Here is a 19,507-nt window from a genome sequence, read left to right as displayed (position 1 = left end):
ACAGGATCTTGGTCAGTTTCCTGGGTTGGCTCAGAACAAGATTCTTCTGCCTCAGCTCCCAAATGCTAGGATTACAGGCATGTACACGCAGCTTTCTTCTGGTTTTAAAGAAGAACATGCATGCGGAAATATCAAATTTCCCTAAGTACACTGATATAGCTCAATGAATTACTTACTGTCATAAATAAACATTAAAATCATGAATATATAAATATTAAAATAAGACAAACATTATAGGCACCAAGTAAGGAAAATAATTTTAATGCAAAGGTTTTCTTACTTTCTTTGAAGACAGAGGTTTAGAAGCCAAGGAAAATCCTTCCAAAATTTTGCCAACATATCGAAGATCTCTCTCTGGTTCTACAAAATGACATCATTAATTAATGCTAGAAGTTGAGGTGATTAGAACAGACAAAAGACTTCTTATCTTCCAGAGCACAAACAAATCCTGGGTGAGATCACTGGGAAGGAGCACTGAGGAACACAATGGCGTTCAAGCCCTCATGCTTCTGTGGACACAGTGACTGGAGACTCACCCAGCTGCCCTCAGCTGCCCAGCTGCCCGGACAGCAGCAGCCTCGGCCTCCCAAGACAAGCACCCAGCATTGTCTTCAGAGCGGGACCTCAGAGGAACCGCCTCTGCAAGGCAGCGCCACCATGATGTGTTGCAGAGCAAGGAATCTAAGGACTCTGACTCAAAACCTCTAAAAACAGGAGCTAAAAAATCAACCCATACAAAATAATAATAATAAACCCTCCCCACCAAAGAAAAATGGCTTTGGGTCGCTCTGTGGAGTGAAAGTTCTCAAGAAAAGTCATCTAGAGTGTATAAAGAAAAATCCTAACTGCAAGGGTCATTTCTCACACCAGTGCCCCAGGGTGTCTGTCTCCCAGTTTCCTTAGCAACAGCACAAATAAGGCTCCCAGGCAACACAATCAGGTCAGCAGTGATCTCGCCCAAGAACAAACTATTGTTGCAAATGCAATGCTAACAGGAGATAAGACTACAAACAAGGAAGCAGAGTGACCAACACCCTCTGACTGGAGCAGGGGATCGCCCATTGGCTGCAGACTGCCCTGTGACAAAGGCCCTGTGATTCACAAGATGACTCTGTAGAGTAGGTACACACAAGACTCATTCCAGCCTCATTAATTGATGGAAGAAGGAAAAAAAAAAAATCCTAAAAGTCAACTGTGGAGGTTGGGTGAAACGAGGATATATTCTTTCAGTCAAAAGAAAAACAGAGGGCATGCAGTAAATACGTCCAAATTCAAAAGGGAAAGACAAAATGTCCCCAAACTCATAGTCACAACTGCAGGCTTTGTGGCCCTGGGAGAGGCTGAAGGAAACAGATTGTGAGAGGAGCTTCCAGGCAGGAAGTTCCCAGAACTCAGGGAGCTGCTGCTGCTCCAGCTTCCTGGGGAGCCCATCAGCGCTATATTTGGGAGGGGTGAAGCCTAGAATATTCTTCAATACAGACTACCAACTACTGGAAGACAGAGTGGGGTTATTCATTTAGTTAATTTACATATTGGTTACTGATATAATTAAGGTAACTATTTCAACTTCATTCTGCCGTCAGTTTCCAGAGTATTAGTATTTTACATTATTATATAATTAACATGTAACACATTGACAGCGTATCAATACACTAGCTATATAACATAAATAATCAGCATGCAGCTATTATTACAGATACAAATAACACTTCTAATTTACAATATGTGGAATTAAATCTTTTGGGCATAGGAGGGGACTGGGACTGAGCTAGGGCACTGCGCCAGTGACTGTCCCCAACTCCCCATCCTGTCCACACTCCCTGCTCCTTTTTTAGGAAGCAAGACTGGAATGCCAGTGTAACACAAACCACCACAGACACTGGCTCCAGATTTCAGCTGTGTCATTATAATCATTACGCTTATAATTCCAGCACCTGGGAGCTGGAAGCAGAAAAGCACAATCTCAGGGCCAGCCTGGGCTACATAGTTAGACCTTAACTGAAAAAAAACGAAAGTTAGGTAAGAGATGCCCACGTGTGATGCAGACAAGAGCCCCTGGTTACTCAAGGGGAGACAGGCTAAGCCCGGCTATGCTGTGCTTCAGACTGTCGGCCCTGTCACTTGGTCCCCAAGCCTGCTGTTCTGACCTGCTGTTCCCTGAACTCTGAGTCCTCACAGCTGTCTGACAACAGCAGGGCACCAGCCCCTGGTCCCAGGCCTTGTGCTCCAGCTCCTCAGTTCACACCCATCTCACTGCTGGCTTTAACTGGGCTTAAACCCCAGTTCTTCCTTACATCCTATACACTGCAGGCCAGGTAGGCCTAGACTTCACTGTGTGATTCACGGCAATCCTCCTGCCTCAGCTTTCCAAGTGCTAGAATTACAAGAACGAGCCACTATACCAGCTTCCAATGTTTCTCACCCTGCATACTTTTTTAAGTTATTAATCTTTGATGTGGATGGGTGTTTTGTCTAGATGTATGCACACTGTGTGTGTACCTGGTGCCTGTGAAGGTAGGAAGAGAGAATGAAATCCCCTGGAACTGGAGTTATGGATGGTGGTGAGCCACCGTGTGGGTGCTGGGAACCAAATCCAGGTCCTCTGCAAGAGCAGGCCATCACTCCAGCCCCTCATCCTGCATCTTTGATATCCCCTACTCTAGAGGCTGGTACTCCAGTACCAGAGACTGTGCCCCCTTATCAGTCCTACCGTCCGGGTTGCCAGGATTACCTTTCTGACTCTTGTATTGTTTGGGAGCTGTCCAGCCATAGAGGCCATCTCCAGGCTCCTCATCCTTCAACACCGTGTCATACTTGGACAGAGTTTCTGTGGCGTAGATGTCATCATCCTCGTCTTCTAGGGCGCCGACACCGAAAGCCTGCAGAACACAAGCTTTCAAACAGAGCTCCCGGGCTGTGGGGTCTGTCCGCACTGCAAAGCTACACTCAGGATGGGATCCTGGAGACCACGTGGGTACTTCCAGATCACTGAGAGAGCAGCGAATAGGAACCCCGATTAGAGGAGACTCGGGTCTGTTGGAAAGCAGTGACCAGAGCGCATGCCACACTCCTCACAGCACAGACACGATCCTCTAGCCCCAGCAGCCGCCACCAGCACAGCACAGCACAGGCAGAGATGCGAGGGACACCCACCCACATGGCACTGATAGGCAGAAACGGGGCTCTGAGGGGAGAAAGGCAGACACGGCTGTCTACCTCTGATCAGCAAGGCCAAGGCCTGAAGACGGTGAGAAACAGGCTGAGCAAGTCCATTTTTTGTTGGAAGAATGAGGAAGGCATGCAAGACAGACACCAGGTGCCCGGGAAGGACCTTCAGGGAAACAGAACCTGGGGCTGGACATATGGCTCAGCGAAAGAGTGGTATACACAGGGTTCCAAGCCAGCATCGGAACAGAAAGAAACAGAGACAGAGAAGCACACAGCACACACACAAAGGCGGATGGGGGGGTGGGGGTGGGGTGGGCAGGACTTCAAAGTCCTTATTGGATAAACAAAGTGCCTACCCTGGGCCTGACCTAAGACGGGAAGTGAATCTATTTGTCAGTATTTCTGCCTGTACAATACAAAAACTTTTACCTGGCCAGAAATTCCCAATTTTCTTCCTTTACTCAGTCCAACGTCTTCAAGAAGATGGCTGGTCCCCTCAGGGGCGCCACCAAAAAGATTCAGATGTTCGCCTGGCCTTCCGAACAGTGCTTGGCGGGGGTCCAGGCCTTTGTAGGCCAGGCCGTGTACATTATCTTTAGGTGTAAAATCCACGGGCATGACGTCTTTAGGTGCAAAAGTCACATTGTTGGGCAGGTAGTCATCGTCTTCATCCTATTCGTGTGTGTGTGTGAGGAGAAGTGAAGGTGAGTCACTCCGGGTGTCAAGGCTTTGGAGTGCAGTGATTAACTCCAAAGAGAACAGTTGCCAAACTCAAGTTTCTGCTGCCAGGAATGACCAGATCCCATCCCTGAAGAAATGACACTAACAAAAGCAACATCATGGTGAGACTCTAAGAGAGGCTGGAGAGATGGCTTGGCCGTTAGGAGCACACACTGCTCTTGCAGAGGACCAGGGCTCAGGGCTCAGTGCGCAGCGCCCGCATCCGGCAGCTCACAACTGCCTGTAACACTGGGGATCTGATGCCCTCTTCTGACTGTGGTAGGCACCTGCACATACACTAAATAAAAACACTTTCTTTTTTTTTTTTTTTTTTTTTTTTTTTGGTTTTTCGAGACAGGGTTTCTCTGTGTAGCTTTGGAGGCTGTCCTGGCACTCGCTCTGGAGACCAGGCTGGCCTTGAACTCACAGAGATCCCCCTGCCTCTGCCTCCCGAGTGCTGGGATTAAAGGCATGCGCCACCACGACTCGGCAGCTTTTGCTTTTTTTTCTCAGTGACAGGTATTAAACCCAAGGCTTTGCACATCTAGACTCTACCACTGATCTAGATTCCCAGCTTGTGACCCTAAAATTTCACCATCACAAAGTAGCGGACTCTGCCGTAACATACCTCAGACCCTTCAGAACCTCCAGGCGGCAACGCACAGCCATAGATCTTAACACCGGGATCTACAAAAGAGATCCCAGAGGCATTAGTCATGCGTGAATGAAAATAAACAGACGCAGCGGCACTTGTGAAGGAGCCGCAGCCCCCGGGGTCTCAGGTGGATGGCAGGCCTGCCCCGACTGGTGCCCCAATAACATGCTGCACACACCCAAAGGAAACTACTCCTGTCTTCCAAGAGTTCGCTCACTGTGGGGGACACAGAGCCCAGGGGAAGAACAGAAAGTAACTTGATGCTGGGAGTGTGGAGTGTGGCTCAGAAATGGAAAAGCGTGAAGCTCGGGGTGCCATCCCCAGCGCCAAAATAAACAGTAAATAATAAATACACAAATAAATAAAAAGGAGCAGGAGGAGCAGGAAATGATAATGTTGAACTATGACTCTGTGATTCAGTTAAGGTGTGGTTACAAATTAAACTTTTACACTCGGGAGGCAGAGGCAGGTGGATCTCTTTGAGTTTGAAGCCAGCCTAGTCTACACAGCAAGTTCCAAGACAGCCAGAGCTGTTACACAAAGAAACTCTGCCTTGGTTAAGAGCACTGGCTGCTCTTCCAGAGGTCCCGAGTTCAATTCCCAGCACCCACATGGTGGCTCACAACCATCTGTAATGAGATCTGGTGCCCTCTTCTGGCCTGCAGGGACACATGGAGACAGAACACTGTATACATAATAAATAAATAAATCTTAGAAAGAAAGAAAGAAAGAAAGAAAGAAAGAAAGAAAGAAAGAAAGAAAGAAAGAAAGAAAGAAAGAAAGAAAGAGAGAGAGAAAGAGAGAGAGAGAAGGAAGGAAGGAAGGAAAGAAAGAAAGAAAGAAAGAAAGAAAGAAAGAAAGAAAGAAAGAAAGAAACTCTGTCTCACAATAAAATAAAATGCTATAGTTAAAGTCATGGCACTTGGCTGTAATGCTAGTACTCAGGAGGCTGAGAGTTCCAGGCAGCCTAAACTTCATAGTGCAACCCTGTCTCACAAAACAAACAAAAAAACCAAAATGTGCCCTGTAGAAGTGGCCACAATCGACAGGCTTACCCGGTTTCTGTCGGCGTGGCTTCCTCTTCACTCGAGGGCCAACTCCTTGTCCTTCCTTCCAACCCATTTTTCTTAGCAGTTCAAAGCCGACAGACAGTCTAGACAGGACACGGAAACACCGGTAGTGAACTTGACTGGTAACAGGTGGCTCCTCACCGGGTGCCTCTGTCTGTCTTGTCTGATCCATCCCACAGTTACAACACAATGGCACGAGCCAGGGGGAGGGCCTGGGCTTGGGAGCACATCTGCACTAGGGGAGACTCTGGGCAGTCCTCATCAAGGCAGCCTGTGGCTCAGGGATACCAGGAAGGTCTGAAGCTAGCACATCAGACCACACACCCAGGAGCAGAAGACAGAGTAGACGGAAATCAAGAGTTGGGTGAGAGCCATGTAGCTTCTTAAATCTGCCCGTTTAGCCAGGGCCACGTTGACATCTTTTCTCTTCTCTAAGCATGCTTTCCTAGCACTTGGGGCTTCTCCAACATTTTGGACCTCCCTATTCTTTATCCAAGGCTCCCCTCCCGCCATGGGTCTGTTCTCCGTGCCAGCTGTAGGGGTATGGCTTTTTGGTTTGTTTGTTTCATTCTTTCCTCCACTCTCCTCCTCTAGGCAGCTACCAGGACTTACGCTTGTGGGAAGGGACTGTATCTTTTAAGCTCTAGTAAAATTATCCTCAAACTGAGGGTAAGGAGAAAGAAGGCGAAAGGAGGGGAGGAGGGGAGGGAAGACAGGGAGGGAGGGCAGGAGGAAGGGAGGGTACAGGCAGGGTTGAGCCCACACAGCTGGAAGGGAAGCCACCCCAGTTCCTAATAGCCTTCTAGCCACAAACCCCAGTGGCTGGCTGGTATCTGGGGCTCTAGAGGATTCCACTGCAGTGGTCAAGAGAGACATTCTGAGTGAAACCCCTTCTTCACTTAGACGTCCCAGTCAGACAACATCTATGCCTGTAGCCAAGCTATCCCTGAGAAAGTTCACCACGCGTGTACAAAGCACCAAGGCCAGAAAGGAAGAAAGGCTTCTCACTTTGCCGGCGTGATGAGATCATCAAGCAGCGTGGCTCCGGGAATAGGAGCTGCAGCGGCTGCCAGTTGCCTGGCTTTCTCCCGTATTCTGTCTTTGGTTTTGGAGGCAAAATCATCTGTGGTAACGATTGCTTTAGGTGCTATCCCGAATTCACTGAGATCCTGCAAAGAAGAGAAGTAAACGGAATTAGTTCATTTACACACACACAACAAACGCACTCGTACTAACACACACACACAAACAACAAAGTTTTAAAGAGATCACTTTACTGTAGATATGCAAAAGAGAGAGAGAAGTCTGGGGGCTGGAGAGAAGACTCTGCGGTTAGGAGCACTGGCTGCTCTTCCAGAGGACCTGGGTTCAATTCCTAGCACCCACAGAGCAGCTCACAATTATCTGTAACTGCAGTTCTACGCAATCTGATACCCTCTTCTGGTGTGCATACACACATGCAGACAAAACAGCTGTATACATCAAATAATAAAAATTTAAAGAGAAGTCGGGCATTGGTGGCGCACACCTTTAATCCCAGCACTCGGGAGGCAGAGGCAGGTGGATCTCTGTGAGTTCGAGGCCAGCCTGGTCTCCAGAGCGAGTGCCAGGACAGGCTCCAAAGCTACACAGAGAAACCCTGTCTGTAAATTAAAAAAAATAAAATAAAAATTAAAGAGAGAGAGAAGTCAGGTGTGGTGGCACTTGCCTGCGATCCTAGCATTAGAGGAAGCTGAAGTGGGGGCTTGCAAGTTCAGAGCCAGCCTAAGCTACACAGCAAGACTCAGTTGTTTTGAGTTTAAAGGCCTCTCTTTTCCCCCTCCTGGTAGCGTACAGCTCACTGTCGCATCGTACTTGATGGGCTCACAAGTGAATCCATGCCTAGGTTCTAAGGTCATGGGAGTTTCATTTTAGCCTCGAGCTCAGTTCCTGACACCACAGGGTGCTTCAGGGTGACTGAAAAGCCACAGGCTCAGCACCACGGATACTGAGTTAGGGCAACTGAAGATTCTCGAGGACATTCACCTGCACGTGACATTCCTGACTTCAGACACTGTCCCCCTGTCCCCAGCACAGACACTACTTGGGTGAGGGGAGACACCACTGGTATCCAGGGCACTTCACCACAAACATCTACAAGAAAAAGCCTTAGCATGAGCAGGAAGCTTCTGCCGTGCTTTCTGGGTAGAGGGAAGGTGTCACAGCCAAGGACACTGTGTCACTGACGGACCTACCTCTTCATCCATAAAATCTTCAGGTCCAAGAACAGATTTGTCTGCCCTGTTCTGTCTTGAAGACACGAAGGTAGAGGGTGTCCATCCTGGAAGGAAAGGAATTTAGACTTTTATGATCCTAGACAGTATTTTATCTGCTGTTTGTTTGCTTTTGTTTATTAAGATGGGGTCTGGCCAGCCAGGAACTCACTTTGTAACCAGCTTAGCCTCCAGTTTGCAGTGTTCCTCCTACATGATAGTTTGGGGACTAGGGACTTAGCTCAGTGGTAGAATGGCTGCTTTAGCCTGCAGGGAGGTCCTGGGTTCTAAACCTAGCACCTGAATAAGAGATCATGCTGGGTGGTGGCGGTGCACATGCCTTTAATCTCAATGCCCGGGAAGCAAAGCAGGTGGAGCTCTGTGAGTTTAAGGCCAGCCTGGTCTGCAGAGTGAGTTCTGGGTTAGCCTGGTCTATATAGTGAGACCCTGCCTCAAAAAAAAAAAAAAAAAAAGAAAAGAAAAGAAAAAAGAAAACAGCATGCATTACTTTAAATATGGAACCAACAAGACTATCTAGTGTGACATTTTAATTTCTTTTTCTCCAGGTCACGAGCAGGCAGCAGGTGGTGTGTCAGAGTCCTGTGGCAGGTGTCTCCTGGGCAGCTCAGACGTTATTCTGGCTCCTTCACCTCTGTGGCACTTGTCCTTCTTAGTCACTGAGGCAGAGGAGGCAGGCAGTGATTAGCTGTGAGCCTGCCTGCGGGGACTTAGGGCAAAGCCAGACGAAATGGAAGCCACTGTCTGCCACCTGCTGGCATCTCCCCATTTGCCACAGCGCAGAAGCAAAGTTCTTCACTTCCAACAGCACTTAAGTCAACCCTGGGAGCGCCGCAGATGTTCACAGAATATTTCTGTGTTCTATGGTGTGTGCGCCAAAGTGTTTAAACAAGGTCAGGAGGGGATCTGGACATGGCAGCTCACGCCTGTCACCCTAGCACTCGGGAGGCTGAGAATCTCGAGTTCCGGGCCAGCCTGAGCTACACAAACAAAACCTCAGAGGGGAACCTTGAGGTCTATCAACTATAGGCTTGAACGGTCCTCTGGCCTCTGCAGCATCATACCTTCTTTTGAGCCGACTGTATTGAAGTACCCTGCGGAGAAGCCGCCACTAAAAGCGCCATGAAAGCGCTTATACCTTCCTTTCTCATCCCTGACAGTCTGGTCCTGAAGAGGAACCGGTTTCTTTGGTCTTTCACCTGGGGAAAAAAAGTGAATGAAAAAAGAGAGAGGAGTATGATGAGTTAGGGAAAATGTCACTTCTTAGACAATGAATTGTTGTTCACTTACAACTCCATTTCTGCTATTTCTAGACTTTATTAGCTTCTAGTTTACCAAATAAACTATTCTTCTGAGAAATATGTTGTAGCAAGAATGTCCAAGCTTGGGGCTGGAGCCATAGAGCCAGGCGTTGGTGGCGCTGAAAGGTTCAGGCATTATGCTGGCCTGCCCCTGTTACCTGGTGGAATCCACTCAGGCAATACCCTGGTCAGCCCAAGGTTCCATGGGAAAGAAGTCTGCACGCAGGTGCAGAGGACCCCTTTAAAAGATAGGCCCCTGCCCCTTTATGCTCTCTCTCTCTCTCTCTCTCTCTCTCTCTCTCTCTCTCTGTGCTCCCCCGTCTCTCTGTTCCCCGCTCTGTCTGTCTATGGCGACCGGCCATGGCGGTCAGCCATTTAACCCTGTTCCTCTTCTTAGTCTCCCCATTCTGCTGCGCCTTATAATAAACTTATAGTCAATATATCTGGCTCAGCAATTTCTCTTTTCTTCTTTTTAAACAAAAGAATAACAGGCGCAGCCTTTAATCCCAGCACAAGGGAGACAAGAGGCAGGCGGATCTCTGTGAGTTCAAGGCCAGCCTGGTCTACAGAGAAAGTTCTATGACAGCCAAGACCTACACCTGAGGTTATCCTGTCCAACACATACTCATGCCATGGAGCACATGTGTCCACACACATAAACATGTACACATACACAACCAAAGATAAAAACGTTGTTCTGCTTTTCCTACTGAATTTCATTACAAAATCCAAATTAGGCCGGGAGAGACGCTCAGTGGGTGGTGTGTGCTGTGCAGACCCCACCACTGTGTAAAAACCACTGTGGATGTCTACAAGCCAGCGCTGAGGGAGGCAGAAATTGCAGAGCCAGAGAGAAAGACTCGCAACCTTGACTCCTAAGCTCCCGTCAAGTATATGCACATACATCCTAGACACACAAATAAAATCGCTTTTAAAAAATTATACTGGGGCTGATGGCATGGTGCCGTACACTTTTAATCCCACCACCTAGGAGGCAGAGGCAGGAGGATGTCTATGAGTTCAAAGCCAAACTGAAGCTGGGTGTTGGTGGTGCACACCTTTAATCCCAGCACTCGGGAGGCAGAGGCAGGTGGATCTCTGTGAGTTCGAGACCAGCCTGGTCTACAAGAGCAAGTTCCAGGACAGCCTCCAAAGCCACAGAAAAACCCTGTCTCTGAAAAAAAAAAAAAAAAAAAAGAAAAGGAAAGCCAAACGAGTCTACATAGTTCCAGGCAAGTCAGGATTACAGTGAGACTCTGGCTACAAACACATACACATATACTGGGGGAGCGTTCAAATGAGTGGAGCTCAAGTTTCCAGGCAATGAAGAAGGCGAGACGCTGGAGCGGCACACGACACCAAGAGGTTTTCATTGTAGGAACAGTTTGGGGCTCAGGACCTTCTGCATGCTAAGCATGTATTTTCCAGGCTATACCACCAATCCTAAAAAGGACACTTTGATCTGTGCCTGACTCTGGAACAATTCTGACTCTAGAGTTCTTTCAGTTATGACCCTTTTTTCTCTAATCTTAGAAGTTTCCTTAACTGCTAGGACTCTCCAGTCAATCGTGAATGTGCTCTTATTAGTTGATGTGTGTGTGTGTGCACACTTGCCATGGAGTGTGTGTGTGTGCCTGTGTGTGCACACATGCCATGGAGTGTGTATATAGGTCACAGCAACTTTCTGTTTTTGCTGTTTTGTTTTTCAATAGTTTCTCTGTGTAGTCCTGGCTGTCCTGGAACTCACTCTAGAGACCAGGCTGGCCTTGAACTCAGAGATCTGCCTACCTCTGCCTCTGCCTCTCAAGTGCAGGGATTGAAGGTGTGAGCCACCATGCCTGGCAAAGGACAAGTTTTGAAAGCCAATTTTCTCTTTTTACCGTGTGGGCCCCAGGGATCGAACCCATGCTGTTGGGCTTGGCAGCAGGCACCTTTACCCACTGGTCCCTCTCAATGGCCCACGGGTAGTGATTTTTCCATGTCTTCCTTTCCTGATAGGACTGAAAAGGACTGGGCTGCTACACTGTACAAGCAAAGGGCACTTCTTACATTCTTTGCCTTAGGCTTCAAGTTTTCAGGGTTATGACACAAACTGCTGCTTTTAACTCCAAAGTTCTGAATTTATTTAAAATGTAAAAAGAATCCAGGTGTGGTGGCACATACCTGTTCTCCACAAATGTTTGGAACAGGAAGCAGGTTTGTGGTCAGCTAAGGGCATGCTCACAATGCCCCACACTCTGGAAAGCTAACTCCACCCTTACTCCATCGGCCTTAGTTCTGGACCTCTGATACCTTAGCTGCCCCAGCTCTGAACTGTGAATGGCACCAATAGTAACACCTACCAATTAGACACAGGAGCATGTCTGTAATCCATGTAAGACAGGATGTGTGCTAGAGATGATCACAGAAACAAAGTCATGTATGAAATCAGACAGTGCTTGTGGAGAATTCAGCAGGAGGGACAGACACGAAGGACTTTTAAAATGCTGGCTTGCGTGGCTAGTCTTGCTATTAGTGTATCTTGAGTGAGGTAGCCCCAAAAGGCTCAGTTTACCCATGACTTCAGTAAACCAGCTCTTTTGTCTTCCTTCCTTCCTTCCTTTTTCTTTTCTTTTTTTGTTTTGTTTTTCTGTGTAACATCCCTGGCTGTCCTAGAACTCTCTTTATAGACCAAGCTGGCCTCAAACTCACAGAAATCCACATGCCTCTGCCTCTCAAGAATTAGGATTAAAGACATGCGCCACCACTACCTAGCCGATTCTTACTTTTTAAACAAAATTAATTAATTAAAAAGTCAGGCATGCTGGGTGGTGGTAGTGAATGACTTTAATTCCAGCACTTGGGAGGCAGAGGCAAGTGAATTTCCATGAGTTCAAGGCCAGCCTGGTGTACATGGTGAGTTCCAGGACAGGCAGAGCTACACAGAGAAACGTTGTCTCAAAAAAACAAAACAAACAAAAGTCAGACATAGTGATACAGGCCTAAAACCCCAGCACTTGGGAGACTGAGGCAGCAAGATTGCTGTGAGTTTAAATCCAGCCTGGGCTAAAGTGAGACCCTGTCTCAAAAACTATACCACCCCATCCCAATACCCTACCAAGCAATAAATAAATAAATCAATACTAAAAGACCAGGTAGTCTGAGTTCAAATCCCCCTGATGGCACAACTATTCATTTTGTGGTCTTGGGCAAAGGACTTAATCTGTCTAGAGCTTAGCTTCTAAAACTGTAAAATCAGGGTAATGGTGGAGCCCCTCTTTTGTGGTAGCTCAAGAATCACAGAGTAACAGATCAGAGATGGAGCATTTGCCTAGCATGCAAGATGCTCTGGGCTCCATTCTCAGCATCAGTCAACAAATAAGTCATGTGCAAAGCCTTGCCATCGCCTGACTCAGTCAATACCACCTATGGTGCCTTTTTTACTCTAAGAAACTGAACTGCAGCGAGGGTTCCATAGTGCAGGATTTTCACCATTTATTTTGTTTTCTTTAAAAAGCAAAACAACAACAAAAACAAAGTCAGGGTCTTTCATACCCAGGATGAGCCCTAAGCCTCAAACTTACTGTGTAGCCAAGGATGACCCTCACACCCCTCCGTCCTGGGTTTTAGTTAGGATTACACACATGAACTATGCTGGCTTTCTGTGGTGCTGGGGATAACTCAGGGACGGCTTCAAGCATGCCAGGAAAGCACTCTGTGTTTATTCTTTTTTTTTTTTTGGTTTTTCAAGAGAGGGTTTCTCTGTGTAGTTTTGGAGCCTATCCTGGCACTTGTTCAGGAGACCAGGCTGGCCTCGAACTCACAGAGATCCATTTGCCTCTGCCTCCCGAGTGCTGGGATTAAAGGCGTGCGCCACCAACGCCCGGCTAGGAAAGCACTCTGCCAAGTGAGTTACATCCCCAATTCCAATTTTCCCCATTTCTTAAAAAAACTAATGCACACACTAGTGCACCTACCGTGGTTCCTGGCTCGCCCAGATTGCTCAGCCTCAGTGCTACTGACAGCTTGTACTTTGTGATTCCTGGTTGTGAGGAGATAGACCCTGAGTGCTGTGGGATAATTAGCAGCTTCTGAAGCAGACTTGCTCCCCTCTCCCACGCTGCCAACAAGAGCAGCTCAGAAGCTCCGGGCTCAGGTGACAGGGCCCTCCTGCCAGTACCGGGAGGGGGAGTGAGTGCACGCAGCCTTCCTGACCTGGGAGGGGAGACGCTATCTGCAGACAGCTAAGTGGGACCGGTGGAGACAGGTCATGAGAGCCAACCCGTGTGACCAACCAGGCCCCCTTGAACTGCTGGGGAGATAGATGGTGCCACCTCTAACCAGGGTGATGGGAACCCTCCAGAGAGGAGGTGATACTTTAGCCAGGCCATACTATAATCACTGCCTGCCACTAATAACAATCACTTCCTCCCTTATCACACCTAGATAAGGGTACTTATTAAGTAAGTGCCCGAGGTCCACCGTTAATAAGCACAAAGCTGAGCCAGGTCTCAACTCTAAGTTAGAGCTACCACCCACAATGTCCCTTACTTATTCCTCAGCTAGAAATTCACAACAGCCTCACTGCTGAGAAAAACCCCGTTCTAGACTCCGGTAGAAACACTGAACACGGAACCCAACAGAGACCTGTGTGTGACTGTGTGAAGGACCTCAGGATGAGCAGAATTTTGTTAGCTGCACGGGAAGACGCAATCCCAGCAGAAGCGTTAGCCTCTGTCAGCAAATGGGAGGCCTAGGAGGGGAGTCGCTGGACTTGGGGAGAGAGGAATCCCAACAGAATAAATAACTCATACTTAGCAGGCATGCGCCCCCCTCCACACACACACACACACACACACACAAAATGAATAAAATAAAAACCCACGATGTCAGGTATACGGAGACCATCCTGTGGCACTAAAGGAACAGGCTGAGATGCCACCAGAAGACAAGGCAGACAGTACAGGGCCCGTGAGCACGGTGCCATGGGCCCTGTGACATGTTCTGTGCTGAGGGAAGCACAGAGTGAGGGATGTTTAAGGGTGGCAGTCACAGCCCCGAGGAGAAGGGACACAGCCCTAAAGTGGGTCAGTCCAGGAGGGCTGCAGATGAGAATTCTAGAACGAGGTGACCGTGTCTAAGGAAAAGAAGATAAGGTACTGGTGACCTCTTCCTTCCCGATCTGTCACTAAACTCCCTAGCTAATACTTAGCCAATAAACCCTGCTGTCAAGGACCAGAAACTTTAATTAAGGCTTAATTAAGCCAGAGGAGCCGGTCCTCCTCCACCAGTGTCCGTATGGCCTGTCACAGCTTCAAAGCAGGAGTAAGAGTGATTAGTGGCCTAGTTGTACCGTAAAAGGCAGCCAGATACTTCAAAGTGGATCAGGGGCTGTAATGTAGCTAGCTCAGTGGTAGACAGAGCTCAGCACGGGGAAGGCAGAAGGGAGGGAGAAGGGTGAAGGTGAGGAAAGTTCTAAAGCTCCTAACACCGAGAAATTACAGAGTATTCCCGGAGAGATGGCTCACCAGTGAAGAGCACTTACTGCTCTTCCAGAGGACCTGAGTTCTGACCCTACTCCTCTCAGCAGGCAGCTCACAACTGCCTGTAAATCAAGCTCCAAGAGATGTACTGGCCTCTTTTGGCAGACGCACATATGCATAAATAATAAAATAAATCTGTAGTGGCATCTTGTTTCGGGACTAGGCAGGACAGAAACTTCTGTCTACATAAATCCTTTTTTTTTTTTAAAGAATGTTTCTAGAACCCTTCACCACACAGACACACATATACATAAATAATAAAGTAAAATTTAAAATCTAATTAAATGTTTTTAGCCAGGCAGTGGTGATGCACACCTTTAATCCTAGCACTTGGAAGGCAGAGGCAGTAGGATCTTTTTGAGTTCCCCAACCCTAAACTAATCCTAACCCAACCCTAACCCCCTAACCCTAACCCTAACCCAACCCTAACCCTGAGGCCAGCCTGCTCCTCAGACTGAGTTCCAGAACAGCCAAGGCTACACAGCGAAACCTTGTCTCAAAAAAGAAAAGAATGTTTCTAGTTCAAAAAAAAAAGAGAAAAGTCTACAAATTAATGTCCTTCCTTTCACCTCAAAAGCATAGTTAGACCAATTTGTTTCATTTCTAACTTTTGTTGAAAACAGCAAAAATTGGAGGTCGGCCAGAGGCATCAGTGGATAAAGGCACTTGTTGCCAAGGCTGACAACCTGAGTTTGAACTCTGGGGCCTTTAAACTCAGTAGGAAAGAACGGACTCCCCAAGGTTGTCCCCTGACCTCGTCACACAAACTGTGGCACATATATACCTTGCCACAGAAATACTAGTGTAATTCAAAATTAGGAAGAATTAGAAAAATCAAGGTCAAACAGTTGATGGCTTAACAGCTTGTCAGAAATGACAGGAATGGATGCTCAACATGGCTCTAGCTGTGTGGGCAAGACCCTTGCCCTCTTCTTCCATCGCTACAGTCTAGCCAGTCTTCACAGGGCCCTGTCTCTCCTCTCTGGCTTCTCTGTGAGCTTGTGAAAAATAATATCCAATAACATCACATAGTTTTAGCACTTGCAAATCTTTTTTTTCTTTTTTCTTTTTTTTTTTTTTTTTTTTTTTTTTGGTTTTTAGAGACAGGGTTTCTCTGTGTAGCTTTGGAGCCTATCCTGGCACTCGCTCTGGAGACCAGGCTGGCCTCGAACTCACAGAGATCCACCTGCCTCTGCCTCCCAAGTGCTGGGATTAAAGGCGTGTGCCACCAACGCCCGGCAGCATTTGCAAATCTTGTCAGTTTCTTCTTTACTAAATATGAAACTCCTCTAATAAAAGATCTTTATCAACTGATTTTTTTAAATTCACAGGGTGCTGTGCTTACCAGTAAAACCAATGTGATCTTAGTTGTATTGAACAAACAGTCTAGAATTTGAGACAGGTCTGATGGCCCTGCTTAACCCCACAGTCTACTTAGAGAAGAACTCTACAATCAGGGCTGAGGGGACTTGAAATTTACTATAGAACTGAGAGTGATGGGTATAAAACAGATGTCTCAGGAAACACCAAGGGCAATCTTCAAACATACAAGAACTTGCCCAGAGACTAGCCTTTCTCTGCTCTGGTCAGCAGAGGGTAGGGGTAGAACCAGAATCTGGTGAATGTTTCCAATGGTTAGAACTGTTTGGGCTGGGGAGGTAGCTCAGATGGAGAGTGCTTGCCTAGCACACACAAAAGCCAGAGTTTCACTCACCCAAAGCACGTTCTACGTGTGATCTCAGCACTTGGGAGGGGCCACAGGAGGACCAGAAGTTCAAGCTACAGAGATATCTGAGACTAGTTCAGGTTACATGAGACTCTGTTTCAGAAGAACTGTCTAAGACAGCCAGGATGTGTGACATGCATATCCGTAATACCAGTCCTGGGAAAGCTAAGAAAGGAGAACAGTCCTGAGTTCAGGGCCAGCTTGAGCTATATAGAAAGACACTTTCTCATACCTACCACTGCCAAAAACAACAACAACAAAAAAAAAAAAAGACAAAGAAAAAGAACAGTTAGTAAGAAAAGGTCTCAGTGTAAATATCTCCTGAGTATAACCAACAGGATGTAGACAGGGGGAGGAAATCTCACCAACCAAAGTCTGCAGGGAACTTCTGGGCCCAGGACCACCACTGTGATCCCTCTGTCTTCCCCACAGGGCTAACCCTGCCATCAGTGGTGTGGACACCCAGTAGGTAAAGCCAGTCATTAAGTGGAACAGACCAGAAACACCAGAGAACCTTGGTTCATCTTAGCCACAGCCCCGTGCATATAATTCCAGTCCACCCTGTTTGCCAAGTCTACCCCTACCAAGGGCCACTTACCATCGGTCGCTGCTGCCTCTCCAGGCCACGCGACCACTATCTCCAGACCTTTCTGGCTAATTTCCCAGCTCCATTCTGCACATCCCAAACCAGACTATTCTCAAAACTGAAGCCAACAACGTTAAAATATACATCCTGTCAGGTGGTAGTGGCGCATGACTTTACTCCCAGCACTGGAAGGCAGAGGCAGGCGGATCTCTGTGAGTCTCGCCAGATGCAGACAGCAAGACCCTATCTCAAACAAAATAGGAAAAAAAAAAATACACCTCTCCAGCATAACCTGCACCAACGGCTTTTCCTACCCTTAACATAGGAGGCAAACTCCTAGCTGGATGTGATGGCACACAGCTATAAACCCAGCAGGTGCAAAGCAAGGGCAGGAGAGTCAAGAGTACAGGCCGGGGCTGGAGCGACGGCTCAGAGGCTAAGAGCACCGGCTGCTCTTCCAGAGGACCCGAGTTCAGTTCCCAGCACCCACATGGTGGCTCACAGCCATCCGTGATGAAGTCTGGTTCCTTCTTCTGGCCTGCAGGGAATCATGAGCAGGAGCGATGCATACATAATAAATGAGTACAAGGCCAGGCTCCCCTATAGTGAGTGGCTTTGAGGTAGCGCGAGGTGCATGAGACCCTGTCTGAAAAACAGTCTAATTCTTGGGGCTGGATGTGTAATTTGGTTTTAAAGTGCTAGCCTAGCATGCATGGGGTCCTTGCTGAGTTCCGTCCTCAGGAACACAAACACGCACACACAGACATGCACACACACACACACACACACACACACACACACACACACACACACACACATTCTTGGAGCTGGATATGTAACTCAGTTTTAAAGTGCTAGCCTAGCATGCACGAGGCCCCGGGTTCCATCCTCAGCAACACAGACACAGACACACACGCACTGACAGACACATACACACACACACATGCACATGCACACAGACACACACACAGAGACACACATGCATGCAAATGCATGCACACACACCCCATCCTCAGGAACACACACACACACACACACACACACACTCTCACACACACACACATGCTCACACACACACTCTCACACACACACACACTCACACACACACACACACATATGCTCACACACACATGCTCACACACACACACACACACTCACACACACACTCTCACACACACACACACTCACACACACACTCACACACACACACACACTCTCACACACACACTCACACACACACACTCACACACACACTCACACACACACACTCACACACACACTCACACACACACACACACACACACTCACACACACACACACTCACACACACACACACACTCACACACACACACTCACACACACACACACACTCACACACACTCACACACACACACACACTCACACACACACACACACACACACACACACTCTCACACTCACTCACACAGACGCTCACACTAAACCCCTGCCTGTGCTGACTGCTCGACTGCTACACTGTCCCATGTCAGGGTTTCTTCCCAGGTCTCCCCAAGCCTGGAAGCCTCCCCCTCCCCGTCCTCCCTTCCTCCCCTCACCATCCTCCCTCCCCCCCTCCCCCCTCCCCTTCCTCCTCCCTCCCCTCCCCATCCTCCCTCCCTCCCCTTCCCCATCCTCCCCCTCTCGTCTCCTCCCTCTCCCCATCCTCCCTCCCTCCCTTCCCATCCTCCCCTCCCCTCCCTCCCCTTCCCCATCCTCTCCCCTCCCCCCCTCCTCCCCCTCCTCGTCCTCCCTCCCTCCCCATCCCCCTCCCTTCCCCATCCTCCCCTCCCCTCCTCCCCCTCCCCGTCCTCCCTCCCTCCCCCTCCCTCTCCGGATCGCGGCCCCTAACCCCAGGAGGAGGAGCACTCGCACCCGTCCTCCCGTCCCCACCGTGCTCCCCGGAGACCCCGCGGGCCCCGCCCCGGCCCTCACCTGCCCCCGGAGACCCCGCGGGCCCCGCCCCGGCCCTCACCTTCCTCCAGAGGCCCCAGGCCCGTCCCGTAGCTGACCAGGTCCTCGTCGCTGTCACCGTCCGGAGCCGCCATCCTGCTCCCTTCCTTCCGGGCTCCGCCCCCTCGCTACGGGTGCCTCTGTGGGCCAAGAGCCTTCCCGCGTCCCTCTCCGCGAACCGAGCCCGCTACCAATTTCAAGTTTTCCTTTCGCCAGGGGAGCGGCCACCTCCGCCTGGCAAGACCTGGTCCAGCGCGAGGCCGGCTCGGACCCGAGTTACGAGTGGTGTCTACAACGGCCCGAGAACACGGAGGACAGGGCCGAGAGCTGCCGCAAGCCGCCCAGTGTCAGGACGGGCAGCATAGCTGCCCCACGGCGGGCTCGCCCGCCCCGCCCCGCCCCGCCCCGGCTGCAGCTCCCCAGCCCCGATGATCGCCTCCCATCCCAGCCCCGATGATCCCCCATTCCATCCCCGATGATCGCCCCCATCCCATCCCCGATGATCTCCCACCCTTCCCAGC

General features: G+C 49.0%; 1 protein-coding gene across 2 annotated transcripts in view; it reads right to left on the bottom strand.

Moving 5' to 3' along the window:
* The window catches only part of Gpatch1 (G-patch domain containing 1), a 41,239-nt gene extending 21,955 nt beyond the window's left edge, over positions 1-19,284 (bottom strand). Inside the window, exons 1-9 of one of the 2 annotated variants that reach the window (XM_027430278.2) lie at positions 19,009-19,284; positions 8,948-9,082; positions 7,848-7,933; positions 6,622-6,782; positions 5,599-5,696; positions 4,517-4,575; positions 3,598-3,840; positions 2,732-2,879; positions 281-360 (exon numbers count right to left, since the gene is read on the bottom strand). In XM_027430278.2, the coding sequence (XP_027286079.1) occupies positions 281-360; positions 2,732-2,879; positions 3,598-3,840; positions 4,517-4,575; positions 5,599-5,696; positions 6,622-6,782; positions 7,848-7,933; positions 8,948-9,082; positions 19,009-19,081 (1,083 nt within the window). In that variant the 5' untranslated portion in view covers positions 19,082-19,284. The remainder of the gene's footprint in view (positions 1-280; positions 361-2,731; positions 2,880-3,597; positions 3,841-4,516; positions 4,576-5,598; positions 5,697-6,621; positions 6,783-7,847; positions 7,934-8,947; positions 9,083-19,008) is intronic. The other variant, XM_027430279.2, reaches the window with a different exon arrangement.
* Between the last annotated feature and the right edge of the window lie 223 nt (positions 19,285-19,507).

Source organism: Cricetulus griseus, chromosome 9 (assembly GCF_003668045.3).
Source record: "Cricetulus griseus strain 17A/GY chromosome 9, alternate assembly CriGri-PICRH-1.0, whole genome shotgun sequence".
NCBI classification, from domain to species: domain Eukaryota; kingdom Metazoa; phylum Chordata; class Mammalia; order Rodentia; family Cricetidae; genus Cricetulus; species Cricetulus griseus.
Note: the sequence above shows the minus strand (reverse complement) of the source record. Positions and strands in the feature narration are given on the sequence as shown.